The 14,587-nt window shown below is 39.2% G+C and overlaps 1 protein-coding gene across 1 annotated transcript in view; it reads left to right on the forward strand.

The window, feature by feature from the left end:
- Positions 1-431: 431 nt before the first annotated feature.
- Positions 432-14,587, forward strand: part of meox2a (mesenchyme homeobox 2a) — a 19,210-nt gene continuing 5,054 nt past the window's right edge. Inside the window, exons 1-3 of the mRNA XM_017037584.2 lie at positions 432-866; positions 3,672-4,341; positions 13,770-13,942. Of these exons, the coding sequence (XP_016893073.1) occupies positions 864-866; positions 3,672-4,341; positions 13,770-13,942 (846 nt within the window). The 5' untranslated portion in view covers positions 432-863. The remainder of the gene's footprint in view (positions 867-3,671; positions 4,342-13,769; positions 13,943-14,587) is intronic.

The following is a 14,587-nucleotide window of genomic DNA, read 5'->3' on the forward strand; positions in this document are numbered from 1 at the left end:
CCTACCCAGCCATCCATCCATCCATCCATCGATCCATCCATCCATCCATCCTCCCCCTCAAATCCAGATTTCGTCTGAAACCTCAGTCCCTGTCATAGATCAGTGACATCCCTCTGTCTTCTGTCCTGTCAGCTGCTACATCTGTGGCTGAGCCTCAACAGAAGACCAGCAGCAGCCACAGCTCCGCCCACAGATGTTATCACTGTCACTGCACTTTCATTAAACCACCCAGATTATCTCTCAGTCTGACAGACAGACACTAAACAGTGATTCCCTCTCATCGCAACTCTTTATACAAGAGCCTCAAATCCAGATTTAGTCTGAAACCTCACAGTCCCTGTCATAGATCAGTGACATCCTGTTTATACAACTTTTATCTAACATTATAGAACTTTCTTCCAAATGTGGTCCTTTTTTTTTTTTTTTTGCAATACTCTAAATCTCCAAGTGTTTCACACGTTTTCTTAGACATATCTGTGACATTGAAATAGTTTTGGGGCCAGAATAATCACAGTCTCATGTTTTCTCTTTGTATCTGTAAAATCTGTATCGCTGAGAAAAAAGTCTGAAGTCCAGACCTCAAAACACGCAGTAAATGACTACATTAACTTTAAAGCCATGTTAGGATTGAGCCAAAGTGGTGGTTACGTGTTTGTTTTTGGTGAGAGCGGCAGCGAGCTGCGTTGGCTGTAATCCTTCCTGCCTGTGTGATTGACAGCCACAGGTTTAGTAGCAGCAGCAGCAGCAGGAGGAGGAGGAGGAGGAGGAGGAGCAGCATGTTCCACCTTCAAAATCTGGAGGAAAGCATCAACAGAAATCACCCCGACCGTGATCTGCAAGGTCACGAACAACATCACTGATTGATGGTAGCTATTCTATTCTATTCTATTGGTGTATGTACAATATCATAGTACGTACTGGATACTTGAGGTCCATATTGTACATGACTCAGCTCAGTACAGTACAAGGCAGAATGTGCAGTAGAATACCTTTGGTACTTTAACCCTGCCATAATCGGTGTTTGTACCATGTTATATTTGCATTCTTAACCATAGCTTTTCACTTTAATTTAAACCCGTTCTCATCACTTCTATATTTAGGCAGTGTCTGGTACATCTGTATATCTAAAGGCACAGTTATTGCTCATGCTGACAATCCAGCTGCCTTAATATTGAAAGTTTTTTTCAAAATAGTCTTGTTCCAATCCATCCCAATCCAACCAAACCAATCCCGCTCAACGCAATCCAATCAGACCCAACCCAACCTTCCCATCCAGTCCAACCCTGTCCAACCCAACATGTTCCAATCCGACCCAATCCAATCCACTGCACTCCATTCCAATCCAATCCAACTCAACCAAACCCATCCAATCCAACGCAACCTGTTTCAATCCAATCTAACTAAACCCAACATGTTCCAGTCCAATCCAACTCAACCCAACCCATCCAATCCAATCCTAACCAAACCAAACAAACCCAACATAATTTAATTCAATCTAACCCAGTCTGATCTAGAGTTAATTATTGTTTAGTGCTGGCATAATTCATATATTGTTATAGGTATAGTGTATGATAATAGTGCTACTGGTAGATGTAGTATAGAGTATAATATATTCAATTATGTCTATAAGTACATACAGTACATATAGTGGCGCTTTGACCCAGAGTTAATGACTCTGTCATTGGTGTGGAACTCCAGGGTTCACCTCCTGGGTAAGATCGGATCCCGGTTAGGGCAGTTGGTACCTTCCAGTGGACTCACCACCTGCAGGAAGGTTCAGGGGGGGTTGAGTGATTTGGGTGGTGGTCATGGAGACTGCTGCCCCCGTGACCCGTTAACGGATAAGCAGATGAAAATGGATGGATGGGAGTACATAGATATAATGTGTATACATTAGAATTTAGTGTATTGTTGTATCTTTCTCTCCTATTTGACACATTAAAAACACAAACATAGTTAAAATGTTTGTGTTTTTAAACACGTTTCAGAAACACCTCAACCCTGGTTGGTGTAGGAGCTCCCTCACCTCTGACCCCTCCACAACCTGTTTAGTAACTCAACGACCTGAAGGTGGCGGTGAGAGTGGTTTGCAGGTTTGCAGTCAGCTGTTAAAGTCTTTGTGTCTCCCAGAGAGGAGTTTCTGTCATTACAGCAGTGAAGGGTGAGTAAGAGCGGGGCCAATTGTCAGGCTTTGAAATCTGACTCTAACACAACCAGTGTGAAACCAGGACATCGAATGTTATAGGACAAAAATAATCAAAGGCCATGGATTAGGTTGGTTAGGTTGGCTTCTGTTCTGAACAAAATGCAAATGTTGTTGTGTGTATATGAAAATGACAAAAAGCTGATCTTCTAAATGTTTTTACTTCTTCTTTTAGCCAGCCCCTCGTGGCTGCCTTTATTCTAATATGTGGCTTTAAGTTTGTTATTTTACTTAAATTTTGTATTTATTTATTTTAACTAGATGTTACAAGTGCTGGATATGATGGAATGATGGATGGATGGATGTTTGGGTGGATGGATGGATGGATGGATGGATGGATAGATGGATGGATGGATGGATGGATGGGTGGATGGATGGATATATATATAGATGGATAGATGGATGGATGGATGGATGGATGGATAGATGGATGGATGGATGGATGGATATTCAATTATTGCTAATATTGTGTCGGACCGTTTATGATTTCATGAGCTAGGTTCTAGATTTGTGGGGTTTTTTTGCTTAACTTATGGCTAACTGGTTAGCATTCACAGCTAATGCTTAAGCTATCGATCCTTTTCTAGTATTTTCTATATTTGTCTTGTTTTTTATTTTGTTTGTAATCGCCAACATTTTCCACATCCAGAATCTAATATCTCTTTCAACTAATTTATTTATTTTAGCAACAATTTCATTAATTTTTAATTTGTTGGAATTTATAACATTTCGTAGTTAGCTATTAGCCTTTAAGTACATCTGTCTGTTTCATTCGGACGTGTAAAGTGAAAACAGTTGTGACAAAATGATGACAGAAAACAAAACAAACTTTGTTCGAAGAGGTCAGCACTCACAAACTTAGGCTGATGTGATGATTTGACCTCTGACTCCCGGTGCCCCATCTCTCCCTCTTCTCTCCCACACCACGCTCACCCTCTCATCTCATGCGGCCCACACCCCAGCCGTCAACCATTAGCTGTTTTTTCTTGGCCACCGGCCCAGCTCTAGCCTTCTTTCCTGACGTCTCAGCCGTTTTTACCAGCCCAGATTTATTGTGGCGTGTGCTTTTCGAGGCAGGCGATCATATGTATATGTGGTCAGTGTGCAGTCTGTGACCCAGCCTCTCGTCTCAGGTTACACCCTATTTATAACAATCCCCCTCTGCCGGCTCCCCTCGTTTCTGCACTTCCAAGGAACCTCCTTCCTCTGCTTGTAGCCCAGAGCTTGGTCCCCACCAGCTCCTCCTGACATCTGAGATCCTCTGCTGCCGCTGCTCCTGCTGCTGCAGCCTGATCCTGGACGGCCTGGCACGCTCCGGATTACCACAGGACACACCATCTGCAGACACACACACACACACACACACACATCTCTCGGAACAAACTTTCTTTTCCAGTCCGATTTGTAAAAGTTTTGTAAAACATCGTGGATATGCCCTTGTGATATTTTCGACATTGTTGTTTAGCAGCTTCTCACCATTTCTCTGGAGCGTGGCTGTTTTTGGGCTTTGCATGCTATGGATCACACACTCTTTGGATGCCTCAGGAGCCCCCACGCCCCGGCCCAAGCCCTGCATCCCGCCTTCACCCAGTCACCTCTGACCCTCCACGGACGCTCAGACCATGTCTCCTACCCGGACCTGGCCTCTTCCTCGTCGTCCTCCTCCACCTCCTCGCCGGCTCCCTGCATCATCTCCAGCTACCCGGCCGACGACGGCCTCTTCCCAGGTCACCATCCCCACCACCACCACCACCATCACCACCACCTGCACCGCAGCGGCGTAGGACACCTGAGTTCTGAACAACAGCAGCAACATCACCACCATCACCATCAACCGCCCCAGCACCACCATCAGTCCTGGCACATCTCCCAGATGCCGTCGCCAGGCAGCGGCGCCGCCGCCACGGGAGCGCGACACAACCTGTGCAACCCACACGACAGTGGGCCGACACCTCCAGACATGGGCCACGGTGGCGGGCCGAATGTGTGTGCCACCACCCCGAGTTTGGGAAATGTTGGGGGAGGCAGCAGCAGTGCCCCCACTGGGGCCTCTTGTGCGCCTGCAGACTTCGGGAGACAGACTTTATCGCCTTCGGAGGTTGACAAGAGGAGCGGGAAAAGGAAAAGTGACAGTTCAGGTAAGAGAGAGGAATATGAAAAAAAAAAACTGCATCTGCAGTTTTACTGCCGTATGTGTACTACTGTAATCCCTGTGAATACTTAGGGGTACAGAGGAAATATATGAAGTACTTTTACATTAAAATAAATATGGACTTTGAAGACTAGGACTAGGGATCGCATGTCCAAGTCACCTGCTGTTTTTCTGAATCGGTGTAAGCTACACATGTCCAAGTCACCTGCTGTTTTTCTGAACCAGTTCTCTGAAAAAAATGATGAACACAACTTTGAATGCGCTTAAAAAAATAAGTGGACATTTAAGTAAAAAAAAAAATCCTTGAAGAGATTTTTACCCCCTAATTTTCCAGGAAAAACAAATCGTCCTGAATGTACTCCAAGAATTTAATTCCAGGTTGAGTTTGCAGCAGAGATTGAAGGTCGGTGATAATAGAAAGATTTAGTGGTTCGTCAGATGCGTTTCCGCTCAGCATGTTCCCCCAAAATACAATCAGAACCTGGAACACTTTTAAAAAATGTAAAAAAAAAATAATTGAAGTTAAGGTGAAGTTATTGACAATCTATAATTATAATAATTTATAATTGAGTAAATCTCAAAACGTGGAAAAAGGGAGTCATTTTAAGACAAAGCTGGATTTAAAATGTTTTTTTAAAACATTTTGTGTTGAGACAATGTTGAAAAAAAAAATCGGACTGAATTTCACACTTCAGTGAAAAAGCAAGATAACTTAGGCGTAAACCAATGATCTAGATTCCTGTTAAGTGAGATAAACGTATATATTTAAGAGAAGATTATAGAGTCATGTTTAATAAAGCGTTAAAATCCTTTGGTTTTAGGCCAAAGTCGAAATCAGATTTGGAAAACATCAAAACAAAGGAAATCTCAGAAACAGTTCAGGAAGACTGAAGACGGAGTAAACGTTACTGTATAAATCAGTGATAGAGGAGAGGGAGGCTCAGACTTGAGTGTTCAGTTTCTAATGTTGACAATTAGTCTGAATTTACATGATCAATTTAATGATTTTGCCTTCAGATTTGACCTGTCAATAAATTAAAAAAAACAACAACTTTAGCATAGACTGTAGCCTTAATTCGACTTAAGTATTTGTTCCTGTAACAGCTGCAGACACATTATATGTCAGGAAATATCTAGAACAAGCCAGTTATATATCAACAAATATTACGAAAACCATTATTCCGCACGGCCGTGTTGTTTTTGCACAACTTTCAGCGAGAGGAAGCAGAAAATATGACTCAGAGCTGGAGAACAACTCAGACATCTGTAAGTGTCAGTCAGCATCCTTCAGCCAGGCAAAACATTTTCTACAGCTGCGAAACAGAAACAACAGCGGAGGAAAAACGTGCGTTCGGTCAGCGCGCGATGTACGTGAACGTTTAAAAGTAAACCGTGAAAAATAGGTGTCACGTGACGGGGACAAATATGACTCTCAGTTTTTTTTCTGTTAAAAAAAACAAACAACAAAACCCCCCCAATCTTCTACTTCTTCTGTGGTGAAGAAAATTGAAATAAAACAACAAGAAGAACAAAAATATTTACAGAGTCAAGTTTCAGTGTGACACCAAAAAAAAAAAAGAAAACAACCACAAAATAAATAAATAAATAAAATTGTATATTGAGTTATCAGTTGTCAGGCAGATTGGCAAATATTTATTTTTTAATTATTTATTAATTGTGATTATGTAATTAACCAATATTGCATAAATGATTTAAATTAGTTTCATATTATCGCAATTTTTTCTTTATAATGGCAAATTTGATTAAAACCGTGTTTAATATTATTGCAAAAACATTACTTTTTTTTATATTTTTATAACTGCCAAATAAAATTATATTTATTGCAAACCAATTACTTCCAATCAAGTCTAATAATTTTTAATTTTATAAAACAATTACATTATTTATATATATATATATAATATTATGTCAGGGTTTTGCACCTCATAATATTATATGACAATAATGCAAATTTTTGCCCATTTAAAAAAAAATAGAAACAATGGTTTTAATTCCTGTCACGCAGAATCGGTAAATAATATGTTGTGATGAAGCAAAACTCGTGGAACACTTTTGCAGCCGCGTAACAATATCCTAGGTTAAGACAGCGTTGTATTACGGTCTCAATTGAAATGCGAAAATACAGTGCGTGAAGCAAAACCATTAACACAGGTTCAAACCGTGTTGGATGAATAAACACGTTCAGTCTTCACCACATGTGACTTAATACACAACATATGGACACACTGTATGTAGAGTTTCCTGTGAAGAGATTAGCCAAACCTGACGGAACTTAACCTCGGGTGAAACCTAGCCTCTCTCTTTATAGCCACACTAAAAAAAAAAAAAAAAAAAAAACGCATTTTCTGCTACAATTAGCATACGATAAAAATGTAAAAATTTTAAATGTTTAAATATGAATTTGGTATTAGTTTTATATACAGTATTATATGTATATAATATATATATATATATCTATATATATATATATATTAATAACAATACCATAAATCCAACTTCTCTTTCTGTATCAATCACTGTTTTTCTGTCACAGGATAAAAAAACGAATTCTTACGAAATGCTAACTTTTGTTGACTGTCGCCCAACGGGTAACCACAACACTTCTTTTACAACATTAATCACTCACACCCTGACATACGGCCAGAGGCCAGGGGCCCAGTTGCGAGGCCAGGGTCGTCACAGGTTCGCACCAGCAGAAATGGGATATTACAGGCCACTTCTTAGTTTTCACAGGGGAAAGTGTGCACAGCGTTCCGTGTCTGGATTGTAAGGGCCATCGTTCCTGCAGCTAGGATGACTGATATACACACTATCCAGATATGATATACAACCTATGAACCTGTGAGGTTAGAGCAGGCGGACCACAATTGGTCCTAAAATTGAACAGACGGGCCGGGTCAGGAGCAGATCGATGGAGCGTTGGTGTGAACTAAGATAAATGACATGCATAAAGGCTAAAATGCTGAAATGCTTTTAGCATTTTCTACGCCATCTATTTGAGAAACTTGGGTACTACAGGGAAAAGGCAGAAGTATAATGATAATTAAATAAAAAAAATATAATTTGAAAAATTCTGGTGGGCCGGATTAAAAGGCAAACGGGCCGCATCCGGACCCCAGGCCTTAGTTTGCCCATGTCTGGGTTAAACTCAATAAATAGATGGATAGATGGACAAATCGGCGGACAGACGGACAGACAGATAGATGTTTTGAAGCTGTACTGTATATGTTTTCGGCGTATTGTTTATACAGTTAACATATGGAAATGCCATATATGCGTCGTATATGACTTTCCCATATGTGTGTGAATTGTTACAGCAGTTTATTTATATTCCTCAGATTGAACCACTTCCTGTTTTTTTTTTGTTTTTTTGTTTCTTCTTACTTAACTGCTCCGTCAAATCATTGGACAATTGGGACTCGGCGTTTAAAAACTTCCTGCTGCAACAATGGTGTCTGTGCTGCACACGTTTACGACACGCTAACACACACTCGCTCCAATCAGGCTGATTATCCAGGGTTAACCAGGCATCAGCTAAGTAAATATCACACCACCGACACCACCGTTCCTGCTGCTGCTGCTGCTGCTGCTGCTGCTGCTGCTCTCATATAGGATGCAGCCACTGATTAGGTTTCACCATCTGGACCTTGTTGAAAGTTTAGAAACTGAAATGCGAAAATCTTATTTCCATATGAGTTTCACCTCCATGGTTTTCCGTCATAGGACCAAATATTGTATGACAGATTATGTATTTCTGTCTGATCCTGCACTGTGATTGGTTTCTGGAGGAGGACCACAGTTTGGGTTGATGTGATGACATGACTCTTTGGTATTTTGGGGGGTGGGGGGTGGTGTAGTGTCGGAAGAACTTGGAAATAATTCATTGTAGGACCATTTTTTTTCATCAGTTATTTTTTACTTCTGTGGGTTTATATATATAATATATATACAAACACATACAGTATATGTATATATATATATTACATTATATATTACAATACGTTTAGCAGACGCTTTTATCCGGCGCGACTTACAATTTGAGTCAGTAAATCAACGATCAAGCTGCAATATATATACAAAATGCAAAAATACATTAATAATAATAAATAATAATAAATAAAAAGTACAGTTATAGTCCTAGTTAGTCATAGAGTAGGAAGAGGTGCACGTTAGATGTTAGTGGGTTTGTTAGTATAGGATATATATATATTTATATATATATAAAATATATTTATGTATATTATATATTTATATATATATTTATATATATTTATAACATTATAAAGACCAACAGAAGTGAAATAACTGATAAATATATATATATATATATATTTTTTTTTTTCCGTTTATTTGTTAGTTTCCATCCCATATTCTTGTCCATGTTGATAGTTCTAGAAACAGCGGATCAACACATATTTTTTGTGTTTTTTTTTCCATTGTTCTCCGTTTCTAGGTTCTTAAACATTCTGGGTGTGGGTGTTTGTCTTTTTCTCATATTCTTCCCTCTTTCTTGTGGTCCGATGAAGTTTAACTGCGTGGACCTAATTGCTGCGGCGGCAACGGCTGCTTTAGAAAAGCCCAAATTCTGCCTTTTAACTGCAGACACTGATGCGTTTGAGTGTCGTTCCTTTTGTTTTCTGTTTGTACAACATCAATCAGAGGCCCTGCATTTGGAAGGTGAAATTACAGGGAGACGACGACAGGCAAGGTCAAAGTGAAGGTGGGAGGAGCCGGACACAGGCTGTGGGTCACGTCAATGATGTGTTCCTTTTTTTTAAACACGTGATGTGGGATTTCTTACAGTTTATAAATCTGTGTTGTTTTTGTCCTTCAGTTTAACAGGGGAGTCATTTAACTGTGATAAAAAAAAAACAACAAAAAAACAGCGAGTGTAATTAAAGGTCCGGAATGTTGCAATTTGGAAGGATGGTTTTCTTGGAAGGAATTGAACACACTGACCATAAGTGTGTTTATAGAAAAGTGTATTCCACCAATGAATAACACGTGGCTCAGATCTGGACTAGAGTCATCTGATCTGCTGTATTCTCTGGGGGAAAAAAATTTAATGTAATGCAAAAATACAATTAATAAACAGTGTAGAAGTTAACTAAAATTCAACAGGGGGGCCGGGTCAGGAGCAGATAGATGGAGCGTTGGTGTGAACTAAGATAAATGACATGTGAAAGTCATGCATGAAGGCTAAGATGCTAAAATGCTATTATCATTTTCTACGCCATCTATTGGAGAAACGGGTATTGCAGGGAAAAGGCAGAAGTATAATGATAATATAAATAAATTATATAATTTTGAAAATTTGTAAATGTCGGACCGGATTAAAAAGCTAAACGGGCTGCATCTGGCCCCCGGGCCTTAGTTTGCCCATGCCTGGTTTTTGTGGCTATTCTATTTTTTTGGAGATGACTCTATTTTTGCCATTATAATCACTGAAGTTCTTCTCTGTTGTCTTACAAAATTACAAAATTTCTAAGATAAACGTTATTCATCCATCCATGCGCATTTTTGGATAGGGGACACAGAGAGCTATGTGTATATCGAGACGAATCACTTGGAGCAACCTGATTGGCCGGTGTTGAGCAACACACAATGAGCAATAGTCATTTGAACATTGCTCATTGATAAGTATCACTTCACTGGATTGGATTATTTCGACAGTCTGTGAAGAAGCTCGGGCTGTCACGTCACCTCAGTTAGTCATAGGTTCACCTACGATCCCCTCATACCTTTGATCAGAGGTGGAAGGTAATAAATTACATTTACTCAAGTTACTGTAATTGAGTAGTTTTAGTAAGTAATTTTAATGTTTTTAAGTCGTTTCGGAAATAGGTAATTTTCCTTTTACTTAACTACATTTTGACTATTTACTTTGGGTGTACGTGGATTTCAGACTATTTTAATGTAGCCAGATAACGTTGACTAAGAGACAGACTCTAGCCTGTCATTGGATGATGGCTGGTGTTGAACAACAAATGGAGGTTGAGGATTGTCAAGCAGAGAGCTCCTGTGGAGCAGAGGACGAGGCAATAACTGTATCATGTGATGTAAAATGTTCCTGCCCCCGGTGGACAGAACTGTCACTGTCAGAACTTCAGTGTTCTTCAGTGGATTGAATTTGAATCATAAAATCTCAACTTCTGCCACTTGGATTTGAATTGTTGATTAAAAACAACTAGTTGCTGATTGGATGGAGGACTAGTCCTTTTTTGATTTCACTTGAGTAGAATTTAGACAAAGCAAAGATACTTTTACTTAATGGATTCATCCATTCCTGGACCCTGGATGATTGCTGATTTAAACCTTTTCAACAGCATTTTGTGTAAAGGTTCATGCACGAAACCAATGAAAATAATTACAAATGTACTTGCCCCTGGTGGACAGAACTGTCATTGTCAGAACTTCAGTGTTCTTCAGTGGTTTGAATTTAAAATTCTCCACTTCTGCCACTTGGATTTGAATTGTTGATTAAAAACAACTAGTTGCTGATTGGATGGGGGACTAGTCCTTTTTTGATTTCACTTGAGTAGAATTTGGACAAAGCAAAGATACTTTTACTTAATGGATTCATCCATTCCTGGACCCTGGATGATTGCTGATTTAAACCTTTTCAACAGCATTTTGTGTAAAGGTTCATGCACGAAACCAATGAAAATAATTAGATCTAAAAAAATAGATCAACACAACTGAACAAAGAATAAAGCTATAAATAGGAAAGGCAGTTTCATTCCTCCTTACCGGTGCTGAGGAGTCCTGATTATGCAATGTTCGCTTCGCTGTCGCCGACCAACTACTATTTGTTGATCCAAATCAGTAGCAACTTTTCCACTTCTTCTAATGTCTGAGATCTGGTCTTGGTGATCTCAGTCACTCCTTTGACAACATTAGCTTCTTCTATTGCTTCCTTGTTCTTAATGATGGTACAAATCGATGACTTCGCTGAGCCATACTGTAAAGCCAGATCTGAAACGCGAACGCCGTTCTCATGCTTTCGTATAATCTTTCTTTACTTTATTGTTATTCTTATGATTTTTCTTAATACTTTAGTCAATACTTTACTTTTCTTAATAAAAAAACAAATACAAGAAATAACACAACGCTAGTTTTTAGCGTGTGTAGCCTGAGTATGACTGACGCCACACACTCAGTCACTTAGAGATCACTGCTCAGTTGTTCAGCAACTGAGTTACGGTACGACAACGGGGGCAATTTTTGGTTTAAAAGTTTTGTTCATGAACCGAATTGTTCATAAACGAAGCCTTTCGACAACCGAGGTTTTACTGTCAATTGAGCAGTCGATTTTCTCTTTCTTCTTCTATGGGCTCTACTAGGGATGATTTGATCATGTAATCTTTCTTTACTTTATTGTTATATGGGCTCTACTAGGGATGATTTGATCTGATACTCTGGATCGGAATCGGTCCGATATTGGTCAGAAGTTCAGGATCAAACAACGAAAAAAAAACCCATCTATAGCCTGTCTGATCCCATTCTTTAGTGCAAATGGTCAGCTTAACCCTCCTGTTGTCTTTCGCATTTTGTACACAACCAGCGTCCTCGCCATGGGTTTGTATCTCGACCCATAATCAGTGTATGAGGAAAAGTTGGCACAAGTCTAGGTGACCCGCGGGGACACCCTATCACCTCAGTAACGCTGGAGGAGGAGAACAGAAGGTATCAGACTGACATTAGTATCGTAAGAGGCCCCAAGATGCAGTATCAGTAGTACTGCTTGTGTTACAGTTAATTTGATGCAGTAAAAGTTACAGTGAGTGCAGTAAAGTGTTTTCTTCAGAATTAGTAGCTCAAACAAAAAACGAACTCTGTTTGTAACTGTAGACCACAGAACACCCTGTGCCGGGGGTTAGGGTTTACAGTTTATGCTGCGACGTGGCTTTACACTGGCCCGGCTGTTAGCTACAGCAATGGTTTACAGTTTGGCTTCGCGCACGTTTACAGGATTAACACACTCGCACAGAGTCACATGCAGCTAAAGCAGCGGAACGGATTGAATTTTGCATGCAGTCAGCAGTGCCGCCGAAACCCCCCCGCAGTCACAACAGACACACGTTAACAAAATGACCGAACCGCGTGTGTCTGCGTAAATTCTAGACAATTTGTATAATTCATAAGAAACACAAGAAGACACTAACCATGAGCGAAAGAGTATAAAACGAATTCATCTGTGGATAATTTACATCATTATTGGCTTTATTTGAACTTTTTTGTTTACATTACTTTGACCATTTTTTTGTAGAACTTTACACCTTTAGCTAACGTGTAGCAAAACGGTTTTATTTGTTTTGATAAACTGGATGTTTGCTCGATTCAAAGTAACTTTTTTCCTCAAACTTTTCATATTTTTATCTGATGTTGAGCTAAATATGCTAAATACTTTTTGTTCTAAATTGTTCTTTTTAAGTTCTAAATCTGCTTTTTCAGCTAAATGTTTAGCATTCTTAGCGACATCGTTGAACTTGGGATATCTATCTATCTCTCCCAGATTAGCAATTTTTACTTCTGGCTTTTTAACAAATACTATTAGTACTTGTTAAGTGAATCTGTAGTACTACAAACCTTTGACTAGCATGTTAAAGATTGAGTAGTTTGTGTTGTGGAAGTTTTAAGTCGGAATTCACTTCTCCCCTTCATGGTGTTGTGCTAAACACTTTGGTGTGAGGAGTGTTTTTTGTTTCTGCAGAAACCCTAACGCTGTGACAGGATTTTTTTTTTTTTTTTTTTGACCAGTTTGGTTTTTTTTTAAAAGTTGCAGCTGGGTTTTTTTTTACAACCTAGACCAATTAAATTCATGCAGTGTGTGTAAAAATCCAGCTGCCACAGCCACACACACACACACACAGATACACACACGTGTGCAGTCGCCCTTCACTTTTTCCAGCTACTTGAAGTCTCCATAAACAATGAGTGAAGAGTAAAGTGTTCCCAGTTGTTCTTTTGCACCTGAGTTCTCTCCCTGCTAACTCACCTGTATGAGTAAAATACAGTATTTAATGTATTTAATCATATCATATAATTGATGGTGAAATGTATTTGACTAATTATTAGCCTTGCACTATAAACCTATCGTTAGGTTGTCTCAAAATATTAAAAAATAAATGTGGAAATTTTGAGACTATCACATTTTAAAGTAATAAATACTAATCACAATGTCAGGTCAAAATCAAAAAATTGAATAAATATTTGCCTAGTACTAGAAGAGTACTAGAAAGGAATTAAATATGATTTTTTTTTCTGATTTAATTTTTAAGAATTCGGAATTTCAGAATTCAGATTTTAAACTGAAATGACTAAATCAGAAACCTTTATAATCCCTAAAACTCTCAGATTAACCCCAATCTTGTGTGTGCTGTCTGCTCACAGAATCGCAGGATGGGAATTATAAGACAGACGTGGGCAGCAAACCCAGAAAAGAGAGGACGGCCTTCACCAAGGAACAGATCCGGGAGCTCGAGGCTGAGTTCGCACACCACAACTACCTGACCCGACTACGGCGCTATGAGATCGCTGTCAATCTGGACCTGACAGAAAGACAAGTATGTCCTGTTGCTTCATGTCGACATCATTTTAGCATCTAAACCAGGGGTGTCAAAGTCGTCCTGGTTCAGACTGATTAGTCAAGTGGGCCGGACCAGTACAGTCATAGCATAGAGACCTATAAATAACATTAAGTCCATGTTTTTCTTCTTTGTTTTCATGTAAATAACTACGAGTGTATTAGCAAATATTCATATTTAATGAAACATAGGTTGACAAAACATCACCAACATGAAGAGTTTGTGCATTTTTTCACTTTCAAAATTTATCAAGCGGCCCGGATTGAACCCCCCCAATGGCCCAGTTCTGGCCCATGGGCCATATGTTTGACAGCCCTCTTTTTAAGCTTGTTATTAACATCATCCCTTTGCTGCCCTGCACCAGTTGACGAACCACTGACATTTCAGTATTTAAATTCTTGACATTGTATAAGAGAATGACCTGTTTTTGGCAACTTTTTTCACAATGGAATTTAATTGAGTTTGTTCTTGCAATTTCAAAACATTAATTCCAAAGTATTTTAAATCGTGTTGGACAAGAACTTAAAACTTAAACTTTTCTGAACCAAATTCTGAAGAATCTTCTAAACATTCGATTTGTCACTTTGTTTCATTTAAGTTTATAATTTGTTGAGAATTTGTTCA

Source organism: Cynoglossus semilaevis, chromosome 13 (assembly GCF_000523025.1).
Source record: "Cynoglossus semilaevis isolate Cse_v1.0 chromosome 13, Cse_v1.0, whole genome shotgun sequence".
Classification (NCBI taxonomy): Eukaryota; Metazoa; Chordata; class Actinopteri; order Pleuronectiformes; family Cynoglossidae; genus Cynoglossus; species Cynoglossus semilaevis.